We start from the raw sequence: 22,694 nt of genomic DNA, 5'->3' as shown, positions 1-22,694 counted from the left end.
TGACTATCACCAGGTACTATATTAATATGGAACTACTAAAAATATTTCCAGGAAATACTGTAAATAATCTGTGATCAAGGCATGGTAAAGATCGTAAACCTATATCATGATATCAGATATAAATACTCATTTTTTTGTTTGACTGACATTAGAATAAAATCCCAGTAAATGGGAAAAAAGAGTAAGCACCATGATCAACAAGAAACAAATTTCTTCTACTAGTAAATTAATGAAAGTATTATTTTGATATATTTATTATACATGAGACATGATCATATAAATTCATAAAATTCTTTCTGATGACTCAATTCTTCCCCAATGCAGGAATTGTAAGCTTGTTCAGCTACTCTAGAATGAGTGTTTCTTGGAAAAGCATAGCTTTGGATAAGTCCATTTACTCAGTAATCCATTCAGGAAATGTATTTCGTTCTATGTGCCAGGCTCTGTGCTAGGAGCTAAGGACACAAAAATTGAATAAGTTCCTGGAGGAACTTATAGTCTACTCAGGGAGAAAGACATGTCAACTGACTCATTTCAATGTAATGTTGAAATTTCTGTTTTGCAGGTGTGATCAAGCTAGTATGTTATAAAAAGTGTGTGACAAAATTAGGAAGACAATTCTCTACCCCACAGCCAAGGACTTAACAATTCTTTAGTACCCAACAGACTGCACATTTGGGAAGAACACAGAGACACTGAATTGCCATCGTCTATAACTATTTTCAGAAAGAGTGACCACAGTGAGATTCTCTAATGAGTTTCTTGAGCAGTAGTCAGTCATTGGCAAATGGAAATCAGAACATGACTAAGAATGGCTGGAGATCACTTGCTACTCCTCTCATTTTGAATTTGAACCTAATTCCCCTCCCTTTGGATCTGAGCTGAATTAAGGGATTGCTTGACCAAAATAATATGGCTCAAGTGACATTCTGGGATTTCCAAGTCTAGGTCGTAAAACGACTTGCCTAAACTTCTTGGAATGTTTACTCTGGGAACATCCAGCTGCTATGTAAGAAGATCAACTAACCAGAGACCTCAATGCTTAAGCTAACCATTCAGAGAAGCTGTGGAGAGAGAGAAAAAGAGGGAAAGAGAGATGACCATTTCCAGCCATCTTAGCCCAGGCATCAGGCATATAAGTTTAGAAGCCATCTTCACATTCTGGTACCAGCAGATGCAGAAAAGAATCAAGGTATCACTCAGCCAGCAGCCAGGTCCAAGTTCCCAGATGCATGTCTCTATTGGAGCTGCTACAGCTATCTCAACCCTTCAAGCTACTCAGTGAATGCCCCAGTCACTGTGGAGCTGAGAAAAGCAATCTCTCTCTGAAGTCCTGGTCCACAAAATCATGAACATAATAAAATCATGGTTGTTTTATACCACTTAGTTTTGAAGTGGCTAATTTTGCAGCAATAGATCACCAGAACAGGGCAGGAGAGAAGATGCTGGCCAATGCATCTCTCATAGATGGACTTCTGGTCATAGATGAATGGTAATTACTCAGTGGTAACTACTTAAAAATAACTGGGATATTCAGAGGTGAGGGGCAGAGGCAGGGGGAATGAGACATCTGTTATCTTGTCTGTGGGAGGAGGGGACGGTTAATCCAGGAGACATTTGGCTTATATGTCTATAGACAAGGGAATCAAATAGAGACTCTGGGGTAAAAACAACAGAAACAGTTTTCTGACAGCAATAAAACAGCTTCTACCCTTGGATTCCTTAACACCATTCTCTTTCGGTTCTCCTCTCTCTGTTCCAGCCACTCTTTCTCACTATCTTTTGATGGATTTCCCTGTCTTCACCACCTCTACACACTGAAAAAGCTTATGATTTTTTGCGTGGACATCTTTACTTCCCTTCACTGTAACTAAGGTGACCTCATCCAAAACAGTAGCTTGATATACCCGGTCTAATTTGGAACAGTTCCCAAATTTATCACTCTAGCCTATATCTTTCCTAACTCCAAACTTATGTAGACAATTGCTCATTCAAACTTTTTACCTAAATGTCTGTCAGGGATCCCCAAGACCACTCCCTCGTTAAATGATTCATTAGAACAACTTTTAGGACTCAGCATATAGTCATATCCACGACTATTAATTATGATGGTGAAAGGATGCAAAACAAAATTAACAAAGAGAAAAGGTGAGTGGGGTGAAGTCTAGGGGAAAACAGGTACAAGCTTCAAAAAGTCCTCTCTCAGTAGAGTCACAGAGAACACTCTTAATTCTCCCAGCAGCTAGTTGTGGCAAATATATGAAACGTTGTCCACCAGGGAAGCCCTTTAAAGACTCAGCATCCAGGGCACCCTCTTCCTAACACACGCACAAATTCCAGACTCCCAGAAGGAAAGCAGGTATTCAGCATGGACCATGTTGACTGTATAAACAGTCTGGACATACTGAACCACTCCTATCAGTTAAGGTAGTGGGAACCCTCCTGAAATTCAAGTTCCAACTGCCAGCCAAAGGCCAGCCCTATAAACAGACCTTCCAAAGGACAGCAGTCAGGTCTGCTATTTTAATTCTTTTCTGCAGAATGGCTAATACATATTTCAAATTTAGCAAATTCCACTCCCTCCTTGACTCTTTCCTGAGCCTTCCATACCTCAGTAAATGGTAACTCATTTACCTTGTGATTTAACGGAAACTCGGAAGCCACCCTTGACTCCTTTCTTCCTCTCTCAACCTACGTTCAATCTATCAGTGCATTATGTTGACTCTACCTTTAAAATAAAGCCAGGAGCTGACCACTTATCACCTTCATTGCTACAACCTAGTTGAAGCCATCATTGACTTTTGCCTGGATTATCTTAGCTGTTCCTTCTTCCACTCTTGCTCTATTTTATTCTCTGTGCAGCAGCTAGAGTGATTCATGTAAAACTGAAGTCTAATCATATCATTCTACGCTCAAAATCATTCAAAGGTTTCCCTTCTAATATATCACGTTCCATAAGGCACTTCAAAATCTTTTCCAGCCCCCAAATCTTTCTGACCCCAGTCTTATCACTTTGCTTTTCTGACCTCTCAGCTTCCCTGCTGCAGCCTCACTAGCTTTCTAAGGGTCTTCAAAGACACCAAGCACGCTGCTGCCTCATGGCTTTAGCCCTACTTGTGCTTCCTATTTGCAACAGATATGGTCTCGGCTTCCTCCCTAACTTCCTTCAGAACTTTGTTCAAATTTCACCTTATAACAAATGTCTTCCCTAATCACCTCACAGAAAAAAACAACTTCCAGTTCCCCAGACTGGTATTCCCTACCCTATTGCCTGGCTGCACTTTGCTTTCCTTAGCACTGATTATTTCTTAATACAATTTATATTTATTCATTTGTTTATTATTTATCTCTCCCTTCTAAGTGTCATCGGAGCAGGGACTTTTTGATTTTTGCTCTATCCCCATGGTCTACTTAGAACAGTTTGGCATGTAGTAGGTGCTTAATAAATATTGGATAAATATGTGCCTGAATATTATTTGGGATCCAGGCAACTCAGGATTAATTCTATTTTCATGAATTAAATTGTTCTTAAAAACTCCAACTTGAAAACTTACTCAAAACAAAGACTATAATTATTAGTTCACAAAAAAAGGTTTCCTTGTGTTTCCTTCATATGACAGGCAGAGGTAAGGAAATGTCCCCTTGAAAAAGGTAGCATATAGTCAAGGACTCAATTTTAATGTCTGTCCATGAATTCTTGCATATAGATACTATAGAGATATTATAGAAATTCTTTAATTTTTTTCTCTCTATATGTACACATAAATATATACACATACCTATATATTTATATATATTTATATATTATTACCTTAGCTGATAAATTTCAATTCCCAAAAGTCCACAGCTAAGGAAAATAGTAGAGGTATGTGTCCTTTCATTTTCTAAACATACACTCAAGCCAGATTTCCTAGATTTGAATTGTAACTCTGGCATTTTCTAACTGTATGGTCTTAGGCAAAGTACTAGAATTTCTTTGTTTCTGCATTGTGATAGTGGATACAATATTACTTCCTACACCATAGGATTGTTGTAAAGATTAAATAAGATAATTAATATAAAGATTTTAGAACAGTGCTTAGTACATGGTAGGTTTCAGTAATTACTCACTATAGTATCATAATTCACATTCATATCACAGGCAAACGTAATAGACTGCCTGTATTCTAAATAAAATTTGTAATTGGGACCTATCTCACTCTTTTTTAGTGAATGATTTGCTTATCATTTTCCTGTGGGAAGAAGAAAAAACAAGACTTCAACTTACTTCATTATGAGTGGGCTAGTGAAGGACAAAACATCAGCAAACACTTTGAATAAAGCAACTTGAATCAGGACAAACTTAAAGGTGTTCCACAATGCACGGAGTAGAGACGGTTTCCTGGTATGTGCCTCTTTATGAAAAGATGACTACATAATTAAAGAAAATAAAAACAATGTGAAAAGGGAACAGAACTAATACATAAAATATATATAAACTAACCATAAAATTAGTATTGTACTCCAAAGATAGTAAAGCAACAAAAAAAGAATAAATTCAGCTAAACTTGAAAATATGGCCCATATCATTGGTATGGTATGTCTCCAAACCACATGGTATTATTTATACCATGTGGCATAAGTGGAAAAATATTTTATTTTATCACTTTTGTGAGTTTTGAAACTGTTTAAATAATACAGGTTTTATCTTCAAATTATATTTTCTTTTTGAGAAGTCTAAAGACTATATATATATTCATATGTGTGTGTGTGTGTGTGTGTGTGTGTGTGTGTATCATGCTACATGTGGAGAACCTATCCCTGCCCCACAAGCTTTGGCCTTGGCCACTATATGACTCACTTTGACCAATAGACATGATTCTCTGAGATATGCAGACCATCTTTGCCATGATGGATGAGGAAAGATATTGGTGAGAGGCCAAAAATTATATACATATCAACACATTTGCTCCTGAGTTTTGAAGGGAAGAGATGCTTAATAATTTGATGACAGAAATTAGCTGCAATAACAACCAATTATACGTATAGAAATGGCTTGTTATTTCACATATTTAAGGGATTTTCTATATTGATAATAATAATAATAATACCTCATATTTGGAACAAGCTTTATTAGTTTTTTAATTAAGTACTAAGAATTTAATAATTAATTACCTTTACTTTTTGCCTCTCTTGATTCTTTAAAACTTCCTTCCTCCATTGTTTTTCGAAGATGGGACACACAGTATAGGAGGAATCACTTTCATTTAGTTCGAAAAGATCCTCTCTTTCCAAAGGTTTTTTATAGCCTAAAATAATTATTCTAAAAATGAAAGAGCAAGGTAAACAATTCAGCAAAACCAACAATGAAGTTAAAGCTAATTTTGCACACATTTGCTTGACTTCTTGATTTATAAATTACTTTATTGATCAGGTTGGAATGACTAGAGAGTGTGTTTGAAAACTCATACAACTCTATCCTGGAGTTCAATAATGTATAATAATCCTTTGTAGCTTTTAACAGGGCTGCTTAGATATCCAGTTATTCAGTGAAACACTAACTTCATTTACTCATCTCATACTGGAGACGCCCACCTACCCTACCTCCCTTACTGAAATTTAAATAGCTAACTTTCACAGCAAGGTATTCACGCCAAAACCTATATTTGCTTTTTAGCCTTGTATCAGAAGAGAAACGGATTCATCCTCTGCTGGGACTATATATATCCTTTGACACTTGACTTTACAGAATGTCCAAGTGGAGTACCTGTATCTGCCCCACAAACTTAGGCCTTGGCCATGTGACTTACTTTGATCCATAGCATATGAGCCAATGTCACAGAGCCATTTTGGAGCTGATGCCTTAAGAAGTACAGCAAGATACTGCCAGCCTCTTAGTACTTCCACGTTCCTCCATTCAAAAAGCTTGCCCCAGAGTACATGGTGAGTAATTATGCAAAAACAATGGGTCTAAACTGAGATTTTCCCAGGCAAACAAAGGTGCATGGTCTAGTTATACCACAAACGTTATTGTGGCAGACAATGATTTATATTTACCTTACACCCATCCCTTTTTCCTCATCTCTTCCTACTAACTGGAATTTGATATTTATTCATTTGAAAATTTCTTGAACTCAGAGTAAGTCCTTATTCCAGCCACAGAGTGATGATCTGTGATTGGCCTAAATCAGTCCTGGTAATCTCATTACTTTTTTGCTTAGCATTAAATAATATAACTCAGTTATGGCTAAGGAAATCTAAACAAAAGTCTGCTGAGGAGGACTTTCTTTTTCAAAAGAAGACACAAACCAGGGAGTTCCCTGGTTGCCTAGTGGTTAGGAGTCCACGCTGTCACTGCCGTGACCTGGGTTCAATCCCTGGTGGGGGAACTGAGATCCCGCAAGCCGGGCCGCGCGGCCAAAAAAAAAAAAAAAAAAAAGACACAAAACTTCAAAAGGAGAAAATGCTTGCCTTCCTTTTCCTGCACCTTCCTCCTTCCTCCCTGTACTGAAGACATAATGGTCTGAGATGGAGACGCCACCTTTGCCACCATGGGTGAAAAGCCAAATACTAGAAATGGAGGGTGGAAAGATAGAAAAAGCCTGGGTCCTTGATAACATTGCTGAGGTAGTTCACCAGCCTATTCCCTGCTGGTGAACTACCCAACAACATAAGAAAATATATACATATCTATTTAAGCTATTATTATTTGGCTATTCTGTTACCTGAAGCCAAACACACTGCTAAGTAATACAATTCAGATATACTCAGTTTTGAGCTTGATGACATGACTCGTTCAATAAGAAATTAAACTACCATTTAAACCCAGGCCTTCTGACTCTATAGCTTCAGTTTTTTCCATTACAAAGTATATTAGTCCAAGAGACCATAACAAAGTATTACACTACTCCAAATTGGAACTGCTTTCATTGTCATTGTTACTGAACAATCTGAATTGATTGACCCTCGGATGGATTTAAACCCTGTGGTAACCAGTCTCCACTGGATTCAATTTTACTTTTGTTACACTATCTAATATCATATTACAATTCATATTTAACAAAAAGGCTTAAATGTACTAAGAAGACCTTCCGTAATCATGTTTCTGTTGGCTCAATATGCTGGACAATTTCCTTCAGTGCACTTTTTAAAACATATTAAGCAATAAACTACTTTTATGTCATATTAAGTCCTTCTATTCTGTTCCACAAAATAAATATTCATTTTCAAAATAAGATTGCATTGATTTTCACAAAAGCATTTTTAATAACATTTACTGCCTCAGCATTTTGAGTTAGAACTGTGCAAAACTCAGCGGTTTTGGTTCACGGGGATAAGTGACCCCTGGCTTTCATGCTGAGTCTCCAAATAATGCAGCATGTAAAAGTGACACTTAAGCTGAATTGATTGTGGTGTATTTGGGCTCGGCTGTGACTTCCCTTTTGCCAGGTGTGTGCTTCTTCCACCTCTTTTGCTCTCTTCTGGTCTAACTTTTACACATAAGCACCTAGGAAAAGAGGAAGTGGTGTTTCTTTAAATCAATTGATGAAGCAGCTTTGGGGAAGCAACTAGGACCAGTAGCTGACCCTCCCAATGAGTGAAATGTAGCATGCACCAGGTCCCACAAACTTGTGGACTTTAGTCCTAAAGCAATAATAAAGGTACATACATGCATCTTGTGTTTTTTAGATTGATATTTCTTTTCAAAGGACATTCACTTAAACTACTTTGATACTCACAACACTCTAAAGCATGCAGAGCAATATTAATTTCCCATTTTTACAGGTGGTTAAACAGCAGGAACTCTAGGGACTGGCCACAGGTTTTTTTTTTTTTTTAATTTTTATGTATTTATTTATTTATTTATTTATTTATGGCTGTTTTGGGTCTTGGTTTCTGTGCGAGGGCTTTCTCCAGTTGCGGCAAGCGGGGGCCACTCTTCATGGCGGTCCGCGGGCCTCTCACTATCGGCCACAGGTTTTTAAATGTGATATACACCAGTGCTAACTTAACCAAAGGCAGACAGTGTCATTAAGTGTAATATTTCTACTCTGCATTCAATTTTGTTACATTAGAGAGAATTTTGAGTGTATTTAACATTAACAAGGGTGCATAAGTATCTCATCCAGCTGATGTTAAAGGTAGTAAACCAGTGGCAGTTGGGTAGGAGGATGAGATGAAAAGTAAATTTTGTAGATGAGTAATAATTGAATACTTGGAAAGTATAGATATACAGTAGCATCATCATTTTCATTATTGCTAATTACGTTTTTAAGCATTTCTGGAAAGGGGTGATTGTGTAATGGGAAAAGGCAAGACAGTCTGTACAAAAATCGTAGGATAGGACAAAGTTAGGAAATGTACAAGTTTTATCAATATGTGAGCAAAAGGTAGGACAGATTGAATAGTGTATCCCTGGTTAAAATAATAATTCATCTGTGACCTATAAGAACTTTAACTAGATTTTTCCATGTATGTCAAGGGGATTATTCTATGACCATGATTATTATACACTGATGACAGATTATATTTGCTAATAAAGCCTTCATAATTACTTGATCATCAACATGATCTAGACAGCTACTGCCTTAGAGATTAAGGCTCATAAGCATATAATTGGCTAATTGTTTGTATCATCTGAGTACATTTTAATTGAATTATTCATATAATTATGGGAGCTTGAATTTGGCCTAGGAAATAATTTCTGACTTCATTCTGTAACTCAAAGAACAGATCTGAGAACACAATTAACCACTGTCTTCAAAGAGACATTCTCTTAAACAATAGCTATGTTTCAGCTGCAATTGTTTGATCACCAGATAAGAAACCACATTAGATTAACGCCAATGATAGTTTCAGATAATGGCATGCCATGAAAATATCTCCTATCTAGTGCTGAGATGTTAAATTTAAACAGAAAATAAATGCGATATTCAAAAATTATAGCTTATTGCCTATTTGATCTAAGATATGGACTTCAAGCTATTGGGTTGCCATATTTTAAAATTTGCTATGTTTTATCTTGCTTATTACATTTAATTTCAGCTTCCTCCTTTAGGCCTCCTAAAATGGTGTTTGTAATATTTAATATAAATGCATATAGTTTTTATAACTTGATAATAAAAGTTTTAAAGTACATTTACTTAAAATTATTTGCATCATTTACATTCTGTGATAGTCTGTGACTTAAAAATGACACTCTGATAACTGTGTATAAAATAGGTAACTAATGAGAGCCAACTGTATAGCACAGGGAATTCTACTCAGTGCTCTGTGGTGACCTAAATGGGAAGGAAATCCAAAAAAGACGGGATCTATGTAAACGTATAGCTGATTCACTTTGCTATACATTAGAAACTAACACAACATTGCAAAGCAACTATACTCTAATAAAAATTAATTTAAAAAAGAAAGAAAAAACTTATTATAATGGTATATTTGAAAAGCAGGATACAAAATTGTGTATGGAATCTGACAAGGGCAATGTCAGTGATTTTTTTAAAAGGCAAATCATGAAAATAAAATGGAAAGAAAAATCTGTGCTCCCCCCACCAAAAAAATGAGAGTCTGAAATTTTTAAAGCCAGTGTAGACATCACTCTTTCTCTCAATTCATGGATGAGACAGAACTCAGGTTTGGAAAACATATCTACACACACACAAATTTGAAAAATCAAAATCGTTACCTGTAAATAGCCCACATTTACATTTACATTTCTATTTAATCTTCATTTTTTTCTAGTGTGTAACAATGTAGCATATTGGCGTAAAATTTTTGCCATCCTCTTTAAGTGATTCCTAGATTTGTATAACTTGGAATTCTTATGATAATTCAACCTCTTCTGCCCAATTATTTGCTCATCAAGTATATCAGTTTTCTACTTCAACAGCTTTCGTAAAAATCACCAATCATCTTTACAATGGAGAATATACTCAGCTCTTATTTCAATTTACCACTTTTCAGTATTTAGCCCTATTGGTTACTTTGTATTTCTCCTTTTTTGACAGTTTCCCTAGCTTGCAATCACATGCTTTCTTTGGTTTGTCTCTCATATTCTGAGTACTTAGCTTCCTTTGTAGACTCCCCCTCCTCTCACTGTTTAAATACTAAATGTACTGTTTGTTCATCCTATTCAATAGGCTCTCCTTCTGGATGATCTCAATCAGGCTCATGGCTTCAACTACTGATCTACGGTCAGTGACCCTCAAATCCACATCCATAGGTCTGAGAGCTACTTTTCCATAGATATTTTTTATGGGAATGAGTCAGGCACCGGAAATTGAAACTTCCCCAAACCGAAGTCACAAAATTTTTAACAACACCTAATCCTCTCAGTTATCTGAGCCAGAAACTGAGATTTATTCAACACTTTTCCCAGTTCCTCAATTTCCTCAACCAACCAACTCTCTCTCTTAAATAGCTCTTGAATCTGTTCCTTCCTCTTCATCATCTTTATCATTACCACAGTTCAGATGGTAACCATAAATCTACCAGGATACCCAAAGAGCCTTTTAACCTCTCTCTCTGTCTCCATTTTCATCTCCTACATATCATATCCACAGAATTGCAAAGGTGATTTTTCTGAAGTGCAAATAGTATGTCACTCTCTATTTAAAATCCTTCCCTGGCTTCTCACTATCTTCAGGATGTCCTAGAGAACTCTTTCTGATCTGTCCTTCCAGCTTGATCGCTTGCCACACCAACACTCCACAATGTGGAAGGGTCAGTTCTCCTCTGCCTCTGCGGTTTGCATATGGTATTTGCTCAACTTGGAATGCCACGTGACTCACCCCTACACCTTTTAAATGTTGGGTTAAACCATTAATCACTTGTGAAACATTCCCAAACTGTGCAAACTTGGTTAGATGACACTCCTGAAAATTGTTTCTCCATCATGTTTATACTGCCTTTTGCCTTTTTGGGTAATTGATAGTGTACTTCTTAATCTTTCTAATTCTACTATGAATTCCTGGAAGACAGGATCTAGGCCATTTATGTCTGCATTTTTAAAGGTTAGCATAATGTAGGGCATCTAGTATACAACCAAACTTTTCTTTTTTTTTACACCATTCGGCTACTCTTGAGAACATATTTGTAGATCAAATTGGGCAATTTTGTTTCTACCAACTAAAGATCAAGGAGCATTAAGATGATAAACTTAGTTTCATATTATCATAAAATTTCTGTGAGGAAAATAAATACATTTCTAAAGAAAGCTTCTGAATTTATAAAATTAGAAAAAAATCAACTCTTCTCATTTAATATGATGTAATTCTTGTGTTAAAGCCTTCATCACACATTATAGATGAATTACTCTATGAGAAGAATCACATTATATGTCTTACAAAAATGATTGTGTGTGTGTTTTAATAGTAATATACATAAGTATATATGAGAGCATTTCCAGGAAAGAGTAGAATAATGAAACGAACAAACAAACAAAAATGTGAAACATGAACTCAAAAAAACTGACTTCTAACATCAGGTCAGTGTGCTCCTACATGGGTATCAATGGACAAGTTACTTCCTCTTCCTGAGCCTCAGATTTTCTCATCTGTTAAAGCCTATCTCATAGGACATAAGGGAGAATTAAATGAAATAAAATGTATAAAGTGGGTAACATATTTGATGGATATATATTATATATATATATGTATACATATATATATATATATATATATATATATTTTTTTTTTTTTTTTTTTTTTTTGCCCTTCCCTTGTGCTAACAGGGATACAAATCCTATAAAGGGGCAGCCTTATTACAGGAGTATTAGTAGTCTTATCTGTGGAACTATTTAGTATGTTACTATATGTGATTTTTTTGTAATAGATAATATGAGAAGAAAACCTATACACAGTTATTTTGTAAAAATATTCATGCTTAGATTAAAGGAATAACATGTAGGTGTCATTTCTCTTGGAATCTTCCTCAGTGTGGTATACTACAGATAAATTAGTAAAATTCCTACCTGCTAAACCAGGAATAGGTCATCTTACTGAAGAATGAAGCACTTTTCTCTGGACTGCATTTCTAAAAAAAAAAAAAGAATATATATAAAACAACTATTGTGTGAAGAAAATGTCTTTATTTTACATTTGAAATATCTTTGTCAGCAAGTGGAAGAGTAGACATGAAATCATTTATGTTTCAGCTACATTGATATCATAATCTTTAAGGAATACAATTAAGATATTCTTGAACAGTGGTTGCACTAGAAGAATTTTAAGATTTCTCCCAAAATTACAACTGCTTACATAGCAAGAAACCATGTAGAATAGGAAAACTATTTCTAAAATTCCCATTACTTCCTCTCTCTTTCTCTCTCTCTATATATACACACACACATATATATACATAGCTCCTTGAATTTATATGACTGTGTATATATGTATGCATATGCTTATGTATATGAATACATATATACACACATAATTTAGCTTACATATATGTATAAGCTAAATTTAAAACATTTTAATTGCTAAATTAAAAACAGTTTTGGCTTTCTTCTGAAAAATAGAAAAATAATAGACTATAACAGGCATTTGGTTTACTAACTTCTGTGTGTTTAATTACATAATTTGTGTAAATGTATAAATATACACACAATTATATATTTATCACTATTGCATATTATTTGGGGAGGTTATAATATTTCCATAAAATTCTTCCCATTGACCTGGTGAGTTCAACCGAAAGAGGAGGGGTTTAAAAGGGAAGTTCTCAAAAGTCATAATTTTACATTTTTAAGGTCAGCATCAATCTGTGCCTTTTAAAAAGTTAAACTAATCACAATATTAAATTTCATTCTTAGAAATTGTCCCATATTTAACAATTTTTGCATTGATCCTCTCTAATCCAGTTCTGATTTCATACTCAGAAAGTGTTTACCACATTTTTAAAAATTCTGATTCTAGAAGTAATGAGTGAAACAATGTTTCATCCTATACAGCAAAATGTCCCGACTATAGAGGAGAAAACGTAATACTCACTCCAAATCTGTTCTCTTAGTTATAGCAAACGGTATACTCTAAATCTTTGAAGAAATGTATATGTGTGTGTGTATATACACACACACAAACACACACATAGAGTTGACCCTTGAACAACATGAGTTTGAACTGCATGGATTTGAACATTTGGATTGCTTTCAATAGTTAAGTACTACACAATCAGGGGTTGTTTGAATCTGTGGATGAGGAACTTTGGATGTGGAGGAACAGCACACATGGAAAGCCGACTATAAGTTACATGTGAATTTTCGACTTCGATGAAGCTCGGCACCCTTAACCTCTGTGTTGTTCAAGGGTAAACTGTAATTTAGCAAATTGGTATCTATCCTTATATGATTATTTCAAGAAGTAAATGCTGTGGCAAACGTAAAACATTTATCACATGGTGGCCCCAAATAACCACTCAAACATGTGAACTATAGAACTGTCATAACTCTTGTTACCAAACATATTATTTGGAAAATAAGTATCAATGCCTATATCAGTGGGGAAAATGTTCTGAAAACTCTCTGATTAACCTGGAAGTCACATTTTATTTTACAGGGAGTTGCCAATTTGATAACTGGCCACCAGTGTGAAGATTGTATTCTCATCCAAAATACATATATTTCTGTGGCTGATTACAAACGGCTACAAATTCTTTGCAGCTTTTCCCATCAAGAGACAGACTCTATTTCCCACTCCTTGAATCTGGGCTGGCACTGCTTCTTGTTTTGATTATGAGAATGCAACAGGAGTGACATTAAGAGAACTCCAACTCTGAGCTTCAAGAGGCTTGCTATGCTTGGAACCCTGAGTGAACCACACGACTGAGACCCAGCTAACCTCCTGGAGGATGAGAGACCACATGGAGGAGAACCAAGGTTCTCATCTGCTCATCCTGGCCAACAGCTTGAAAACTACCAGACATATGAGGAAATTGGTCCTACATAATCCAGCCACCAGCCAACTCTCCAGCTGATAGCACATGCCTGAGAGAGCTCAGCAGAGATCAGCCAAGCTAATCCAAACCAGGACACCATCTAGCTGGTCCAGAGAATCATTAGCTAAATAAAAAAGGTTGTTGTTTTCAGGGCCAAAGTCTTGCAAAGCTACTAGACAAGGTTACTTTAGCAGGTCAAGAACTGGGTATTTGATTTAATATTTGCTCTAGGCCCATTTTGCATGTGAAAGCATCTTATACGAGGCTCTTTGAGTCCTCTGGTAAACAGCCTCCTTAAATGTGGGCCAGGCACCTTATACTGAATTTATTACAGTGAATTCCAAGCATATTTACCTCCCAGAAGAAATGGCAGGCAGGTAAAATATCTGGTAAATGTAATTAAGCCTTACCAAGCACCAAGAATGTATAAATGACTTCTCAATAAATACTGAATTCATAACATGGGTCTCACTGAGGTTCTTATGGATATATTGCTGCAAAGCAACATCTATGTTAAAAACCAGGATATGACAATTCTGACAGTATCTTCCAATGTTCTAGTTCACTCCCATCTTTTCCACTGGCCATTTTGCAATCCTTCTAACTCACCTATTCTCACTCTGACAGCACTTCCTCTGCAGATGTAACTGACACCAAATGATTTCTCATTTTTTTCATCTCCCCAGGCCCACTACAGGCCTTTGTTTTCTAACCTATTTTATTATCTTTGTACTTATCTACCACTGGGCATATAGTAGGCATCCCATAAACACACCTTAATATTAATGACTTACGGGCAATTTTCATTTGAATGGTGGTCCTGTTATTTCTGAATTATGATGGAGGAGCAGAAAGTTTAGCCCACAGCATAGCTTGGGTCCAGGATTTAGTGAAATGTGCTGCTCTCAATCTTCTTTGGGTTCACCCTTGAGATGTGGCCTCCTGAGGATGTGGTGTGATTGCTACAGTTAACAATACCTCATAACCCCTAACTTCAGGTGCTTTCCTTGTGGGTATTAAAGGAGGGTCCTGGGAATCGTGAAGGAAGTTATGGGAAAGTGTCTGTACAGGCTCACGGAGAAGGGAAAACATCTAGAAAGCAAAAAGAACTTATGTTTCTTAATCACTTATTATGTGCCAGATTCTGTACTAAGTATATTATTAAATATAACATGTCTTTGTGGTGGGACTATTTTTGTCATCCTCATTTTATAGAAGAGGAAACTAAGGCCTAGAGTTTAAAAAAAACTTGCCCAAAGTCCTCCAACTGAGAAGTATAAGACACTGGATTGGATCCAGTAAATTCATTGTATTTTCCAGCTCTACCTGTTACACACTGTTGCTGTTTGCTGCTGCTTAGAAACACCTTTCTTCTTGTCCACTTCCTTGTACTTCACGTCTCCTGGCTACATCTTACTTGTGCTTCAATCCTCTGTAGGATTTATTGCCTTTGATGATTCCTCTCCTCCATCCCAACCTCCAATGCTCAGATTCTTGTTCTGTGTTACCATAGTTTAAAGGCTCTTCAGATCTGCCCTCTCTGAATTTACCCTCACTCTTACCTGACTATCCAATCATTTCCCTACAGGTGCTTCTCTCCTGCTAGACTTAGTTTCTCTGGAGGACAGAAACTATGTTTGATCTACCTTTATATTTCCAGGGCCCAGCTCATAACATGTTTTCCATGAATGAATATATGAATGAATGAATGTTAATCACTGCCAGTAAAAATTTTTAGAGGTTTTCTATTCATGGGTCACTATGCCAGACCTAGAAATTCAATCAGAAGGTCAAGTTCTTGGCTTATAGGTCAGGTTGGAATTTTTATCTGAGATCTATTATGTCAAAAATATAAAGTCTCAGCAATGAAATGTAATCATACAAGGTTTTCAACATGCTTTGAAGCCATCAATTTTTTTTTTTTTAACTTGGCATCATAGAAGTAACAAATAGAAAATGGTATTTTCAATCTCGCCTAAATGGATTCTTGGTCCATAAAGCTACTGAGGTTGAGTAATAGTCAAGGAAATAAACATTGTTGGAATCTTAGAGGAAGAATCCACTAGAATTTGGGGTGAGGGAATTGTTTGAGTTTTATAATTTCCCACCCCACCTATTTGTAATTCACTGCCTTTGGCCACCTCTGTGGTTAGACTAATGATGTTAAACCAGTTTGCCTGATTAAGCCTGCCATGTCTAAAATAAAAAATGGTATATTGTCCTGGTGGAGCTCTTGCACATTTTTAAGGGACTTATTCAATACCTATATTTTATAGATTTAAATATAATTTGCTTTACTTTTAAAGAAATTTATAGTTTCATATGTAATCAGAAGAATAGCTGTCATATTCATTTGACACTTGGAGTTACTAACAAAAGCCAGGATTAAAACAAGGTCCTCTGAAATCTGAATCTGAAATCTTTTTTTTTTTTTTTTCCTTTTTAGTACTACAGAACTACATGTGTTAAGGGCTAGTTCTAAGATCCAGTCTTGTGTAGTGATGAGAAGTAAAACAAAGAGAAGTTTTATTAGGGAAATTGCTCCTGATACACAACTGCAGGGTTCATTTCCCTGTACTACTGCCTTAGCACATGACTTCTATTGTGGAAGGAGCACGTGTTATGGGGGCCAGCGGGGGAGGGTAGCAAGGCACAGTCAAATGTCTGCAGTTTTTGGATTTGCCCCAGGCCTCAGTGTCCTAATACCATGTCAGCTGACACACAGAGTTTACTTATCCCAGATCTCTCCTGTGGTTTTAATGGGCTCTATCACTGGTTTTAGAGTCCCATCCCAACCTCTACTCCTTCAGCCGAAGTCAGGTCCATTCATTCCTTTCTCAAATGTTTGTTTCTGTTTGCAAACAGGGGAGTCACTTAGACCTTCAAAGATGCTGCTTTCTCTCCTCCAGCAGCCACCTTGACTGAGATCGCGCTGGCTGAAGTTTCACACCACCCTGGGGTCTGATCTCAGCTCTCCCGACTGTGTGTGTGTCTGTGTGTGTGCGTGCGCGTCTGTCTGAGTCTGTGCTGTCCCTGTGTATTTACGACAAAAACAGGGATCTAAGACACCAGTTCACGTTTCAGGGTCTGGACAATCAGCTCTCCCCGCTTCCCCTCGCCGCCAGATGGGCCAGAAAACCGTCCCGCCTCCCACCCTCCACCGAGAAGCTTTACCTGCGCCTCGGGGCCCCGGGGGAGCCGCTGGTAGGAGCCGCTGGCCCTCCACCTCCCCAAGCTGGAAAACATGGTCCGCGCGGGCTCCCGGCGACGGGAAGAGGATGGAGGTCTGCGGCTGTCACCTCTCTTGGCTGGGGATGGTCAATTCGGCGCCTGGAAGGTGGGAGGACGCGAGCACTCAGCCCGGGAGTCAGCTGTCGCCCTGCCCTCCACCAGCCCTTCCTGCGAGCGCCCTGGGCGGCGGCGGGGAACTGAGGGAGGAAAGGGAGGGGCGGAGTGGGAAGAAGTGGGACCTTCTGCAGAGGCCAAAGATCTCCTCTGCCTTTGGGGGAATTTGCACTTGACTCGGTAATTCTCACTCCTCAATTTCCAGGGTTGCTCTGTTAGAAAATGTGTCCCTTTATAATAGAAGCAGAAAGCTCTTTCTTCCTTGGGATGACATTTAGGTGTTTGCAAACAGTAACAGCTGTCCCCTACAGAAAACTGTTAAGGACAATAGGTGTCAGTAGAATTTTACAGAGTAAACTAAACTGCAAGGGCCTTAAAATTAGAAACTAATGAAATGCTTCCCTTAGTATTACAAAACAATAACAGTATAGGGAATCTAAATTTTACTTTTCAAATTAATCATAAAGCTATGTAATAAATGGGAAAACTTCGTAGTATAGGATTAGCAAAGAACTAACTGAAATACATGACTTATAAAGGGGGATATGAAAATTAAGAATAGCATTTTGACTTTTAATAAATATTGATGGGTCATGAACCTTGTATAAATAAGTATTGGTGTATGCAGCAAATCACTTTCCATGATATGTGTCTAATGGTCTAATGAAATACTTTGTTTCAGTTCAGTAAGAAGGTGAAATAACAGAAGAGGGAGTAATTTTAAGAATTCTGTATAATGAGGATAAGGCCATGTGATAATTTTACAAGGATGGGTATTGTGTTTGTATTATGTTTCAGGACCAAGGAACATTCTGTCTGCTTCTTGAAATTAATGTTAGAGGTAAATGGAAAGAATTGAGTATATAGGAAAAGAAAAGGCCAGCATCCTCGAGAAAGGCGTTCAAAAGTTGTTACTTACGGGGAGTTTTAGCCTGCCCACAGAATGGGTCAAACTGAGGTACCAAAAATGTCTACATGAGGATTAGACCAAATGATACCTCATGGAATTAAAGTACTGGGGAATATTTAGAACATTTATTTGGCTTTCTGCCTCCCTTCAGAGGGTATTTGTCTGGCCCCATGCAAAGAGGAAGTTGTAGATTTCACTTTAAAATAAATGTGTCTGTGAAGAATTGAGGTCGAAGTTCAGGGCTTAGAAATTTTGTTTCATGTCTTCCAGAACTTTTCACAAATTCACATACCAATTTGGGGACATCTTTTACTCAGCAGCCTCAGCCTGAGGGGCCCTTTCTCCATCTGCACTTTTAAACTATTCACTCTGTGGATTCTTTGTGGAAAAGGCAAGGTGTTATAGAGATAGTTCCTGCTTTTTTCAGCTATCAGGAAAGAGGGAACTTGAACCTGAACCAGAGGGGGAAGCCAGGAAGAAGAAAAGGCCTAGAAAGAGCTCAGGCTCCAAACTCAACATATGTCTACCTTCCTCCTGTTGGAATTAATCCCCTCAGGAAAGGGCAGTTCTAGCAACTGGAAACAGACAGATTTTCATGAATACTCAGCTCTTTAAAGAGACCCAGTTCCTTGACTGGTGGGGAAAGAGGAATCCCTAAGGTAATGGACTAGATGAAGTTAGAAAGGCCTATAGGTGTGTTGGGGAACTGAATTGCTGGAGCCCCTACCCAAAGGGACTGAGGGAAACATCTCTGGGAGCCCCACAAAATTACATTTTAATCTCAAGCTTCCGCAGAAGGAGATACAAGATAAGACTATGCTAATGAAAAGGAAGGCATGAGTTTTGGGGTGTTTGTTTTTAAGAAAGAAATTACAGTTTTTATTGCTTCAATGCTTAGTTAAGGAAAACTCAGTGAAGTATTCAGATTTGTCTAAGGAACAGAAAATAGTAAATAAAATGACCCTGGCATAAACAAACCTTACCACAAAATTAGCATTCTGATTCACTGAATTCTCATGCTAGCTGAATTGTGAAATAAATATTTCCTTTTGCAGCAAAAAAAAAAAAAAAAAAATCATGGACAGGTAAGGAGTGGAACGTATTTTATGTCACAATATTCAATTTTTTAGGTCGCTGGAAAGAGTCCTTAGTAGGGTTCTTAACTTTCCAGGGATTCTGCTCTACTTTACACGTTCTGCAGGCACTGCACCTCACCCTTTCTTGTTGAGGAGAGCCTCATAGATCAGGGTCAGAATCCCTGAGACTGATTAAAAGTAAAACTGAAAGAAAGAACTGCCTGTTTCCTATAGTTATCTGGGCATATGGTTGTCACCGTGGCAGAAAGGGGACAATTCTTTTCTTCAAGGTGATTGCAGGTTATATGTTCATGGGAGGTGAGGGATGGAATAGATGTTATTTTCTTTGTTCTTGTTAACCTTGGTATTAAAATTGAATTCACAGCTCTTCGGTTCTTGGCATACTAACATCATTTTGTTAAGGACCATTTTTATTTTGTTTTGTTTTATTTATATTTCCCCACCTTCCTATCCATTTTCCCCACCATAAGTCAATTTATCTGGAGTAACACATAAGTATCTTTTAAATTCAACTTCTACACATTTATTGAGACACTTCTTTATATTTAAAAACTCTATGGTGCTGTTTCACCTGTTTCAAATATATATACAAATGGTATTTTCCTATAAAGTTATTGCAATTCACCTCCCTCCCTCCCCGCATATTTTTTCACTTGACGTTATTTGTAGAGCATCTACCCATGTGAGGCCACACACACATTGTTCCTGACTGCTGCGTGACGTTTTGTTCTATACAAATACTGCAATTTCCAGGAACTCAGAATGTGATTGAGCACACAGGCTCCAAGGTAAGACTGCAGATGCAAGTCTGACACCACCATTTACCAGCAAATCATTAACACCTCAGGGCTCACTTTCCCATTTATAAAATGGAATAGTACTGCCTTCCTCATAGGTTTGTTGTAAGCACTATGTGATTTATTCATGTAATAAGTAAAGCATTTAGAACAGCAAGGGCACATGGTAAATATTGCATAAATTATTATGATGATTATTACTTAGCTAGTCACCTAGTGAACAATATGTAGGCTAACTCCAACTGTTTGCCCTCATGGTTAGTGCTGTAAGGACTCTCTTCAAGACTGATATTACATTTTTCTTAGATCAAGGGTTCTCAATTTTTGGACTCAGGACTTCTTTACATTCTTGAAAATTATTGACTACCCAAGTAACTTTTTTGTGTGTGGAGCAGCTCTATTGATATCTGCTATGTTAGAAATTAAAATTTTAAGTGCAAAAATATTTATTAATTATTTAAAGATAACAATAATACACCCATTACATGTTTTCTTAAATGCTAAAAATTAAAAACAAAGATTACAGGGTTCTCAGGATATATTCCAAATCCACCACATCACAGAGGAGGTGACCAAGTCAGGAGAAAGTTTGATGACTTTCCCAACATTACAGTCATAAGGAAAACTGGGGAAAAACATCAGATTTCCTTGAATCCAGGATTCTTTGTGTTTCTTTTTTCCCCTTTACCGATCTGATACCCTTTCATTTTGCCTCAAGTAGCTACTGATATGCAAACATAAGAGAGAAGATGCAAAGTCTGCTCATTTTTACACTAACAAAGGGTAACACGGTTTATTTGTGATTATTTTTGTTGTGATCCTAAAGTTGTATCCACATGACTTGGCAAAAAAAGGAATTTCCAAATATTTCCCAAATAATTTCTTCGGATCTCCACTGCATTTTGCTGAATGCTGTTCTTTACTTAATTAATATATTTAACAAGCATTAATTTAGCACCTCTGTATGCTAGGCATTCTGGAAGGTGCTAGAAATGTAATGAATCATTCCTGTCCTCGTTAAATTATGCACTAGTGGGAGAGACCAAGAAGAAATAAAAATAAATAACTAAATAACTAAATAATAATAAAATAAATAAATAATAAAATAACAATAAAATTAACAATAAATAAATAAATAATAATAAATAAATAACACCAAAAATAAATAAATAACTACAAAATGTACAGTGCAATGAAGAAAATGAACAGGATGCAATATTAGAGAATAATCAACCAAGACAGGCACCTCCCTCCAGACTAGTTTGGTGAAGGCTCACAGGTTATGACATGATGAATACACTGTAGGGAGCCATGAAAATAGCTGGAGGCAAAAACTATTTCAGGTAAAGGAATACTATGGACGGAAGCCTGAGTTCTTCTTTGTGTTTGTTTTTTCATACATTTTATGATGTAAGTTACTTGAAAAATATAATCTTCCCATGACTAGGTGTTGCTATACCTGCAGCAGGACTGTATTCTTTATTTCTCCACCTTCCTTCCCCATCATCATCTGAAGCATTATTTATTTCTAAGGAGGTAAATATGGGATACAGTCCACATTTACTGTATTTAAATGAACATTTATTGAGCCTTATCCCACATATCTGTATGGGATTCTTTCCGGACATTCTGTACATAACGCATTTCAAATAGATTTGAATATTTTTGCTCAAACTCATGTAGGATGCTAGAACAGAGCCCGGGAGGACTTTAAAAACTTAATAATAGCTAATATTTATAGTGCATTTATTACGTGTCAAGTATATACTAAGATATTTACATTCAATATCTAATGAAGTCTACAAAACCAAACCCATGCATTTTTGAGAAAACAAATAACTTGTAAAGAGTCATATGGCTGATAAGCCAAGAGTTGACCGGAAGCAGTTTTACCATCAAGGTAGTCAGAAGGAAGGGAAACAGTGCACTCAAAACTCAAGAGCTGTGGTGGTTTGTATGCACATTCATATTAACACAGCTAGGGAGGATGGTGTCAAAAGGGGTGGGGTTGTTACCATAGAGGAGGGTTCGAGGAGAAATACATTTTCTCACTGTGTAAACCCTGTCTTTCAAAGGCAGGGCGATGCCTGTGAATTAGGAATACTTTTCTGAATTTCCCATAGTTCAGGTGAATAGTCATGGAGTCATTCATCAGTTATTCATTGAGTATCTATTATGGGATAGGCACTGTGCTAGGTGCTCGGTAAAAAAAAGGGTGGGGAAGTAAAATCCTGTCTCATAACACTTACAGTCTAGTGTGTTTGGGGGAAGACAATAAATAGATAAATGAGGAAATGTTTTGATGTCAGATGGGAATAAATGCTACTGGGAAGAAAAATGAGGGGAAGAGGAAAAGGAATATGGATGGTGTTGTTGTATGCTAATCAGCAAAAGACTCCCTGAAAAAGGGTCTTTCAGCGAACACCTGAGGAGAAAGAGGAACAAGGAATGTGGTATTTGGTAATATTCAAGGAAACCTTGACATGAAAACTTGCAAAACAGATGTCAACAGTTTGGAGAAAAGCTGGGACAACTGTGGGGCACTTTTCAGAATATCCACCTCACTATGGTTCTTGATGGCACAGTGGACGATATAGTGCGGACACAGAGGACCAAACAACCCTGATCCAA

The 22,694-nt window shown here is 37.0% G+C and overlaps 1 protein-coding gene across 1 annotated transcript in view; it reads right to left on the bottom strand.

The window, feature by feature from the left end:
* The window catches only part of LOC309659963 (multidrug resistance-associated protein 1-like), an 88,592-nt gene extending 66,156 nt beyond the window's left edge, over positions 1–22,436 (bottom strand). Inside the window, exons 1-4 of the mRNA XM_082460304.1 lie at positions 17,089–22,436; positions 11,951–12,012; positions 5,155–5,302; positions 4,268–4,410 (exon numbers count right to left, since the gene is read on the bottom strand). Of these exons, the coding sequence (XP_082316430.1) occupies positions 4,268–4,410; positions 5,155–5,302; positions 11,951–12,012; positions 17,089–17,160 (425 nt within the window). The 5' untranslated portion in view covers positions 17,161–22,436. The remainder of the gene's footprint in view (positions 1–4,267; positions 4,411–5,154; positions 5,303–11,950; positions 12,013–17,088) is intronic.
* Between the last annotated feature and the right edge of the window lie 258 nt (positions 22,437–22,694).

Source organism: Balaenoptera physalus (genome assembly GCF_965194825.1).
Source record: "Balaenoptera physalus genome assembly, chromosome: 4".
Taxonomy (NCBI): domain Eukaryota; kingdom Metazoa; phylum Chordata; class Mammalia; order Artiodactyla; family Balaenopteridae; genus Balaenoptera; species Balaenoptera physalus.
Note: the sequence above shows the minus strand (reverse complement) of the source record. Positions and strands in the feature narration are given on the sequence as shown.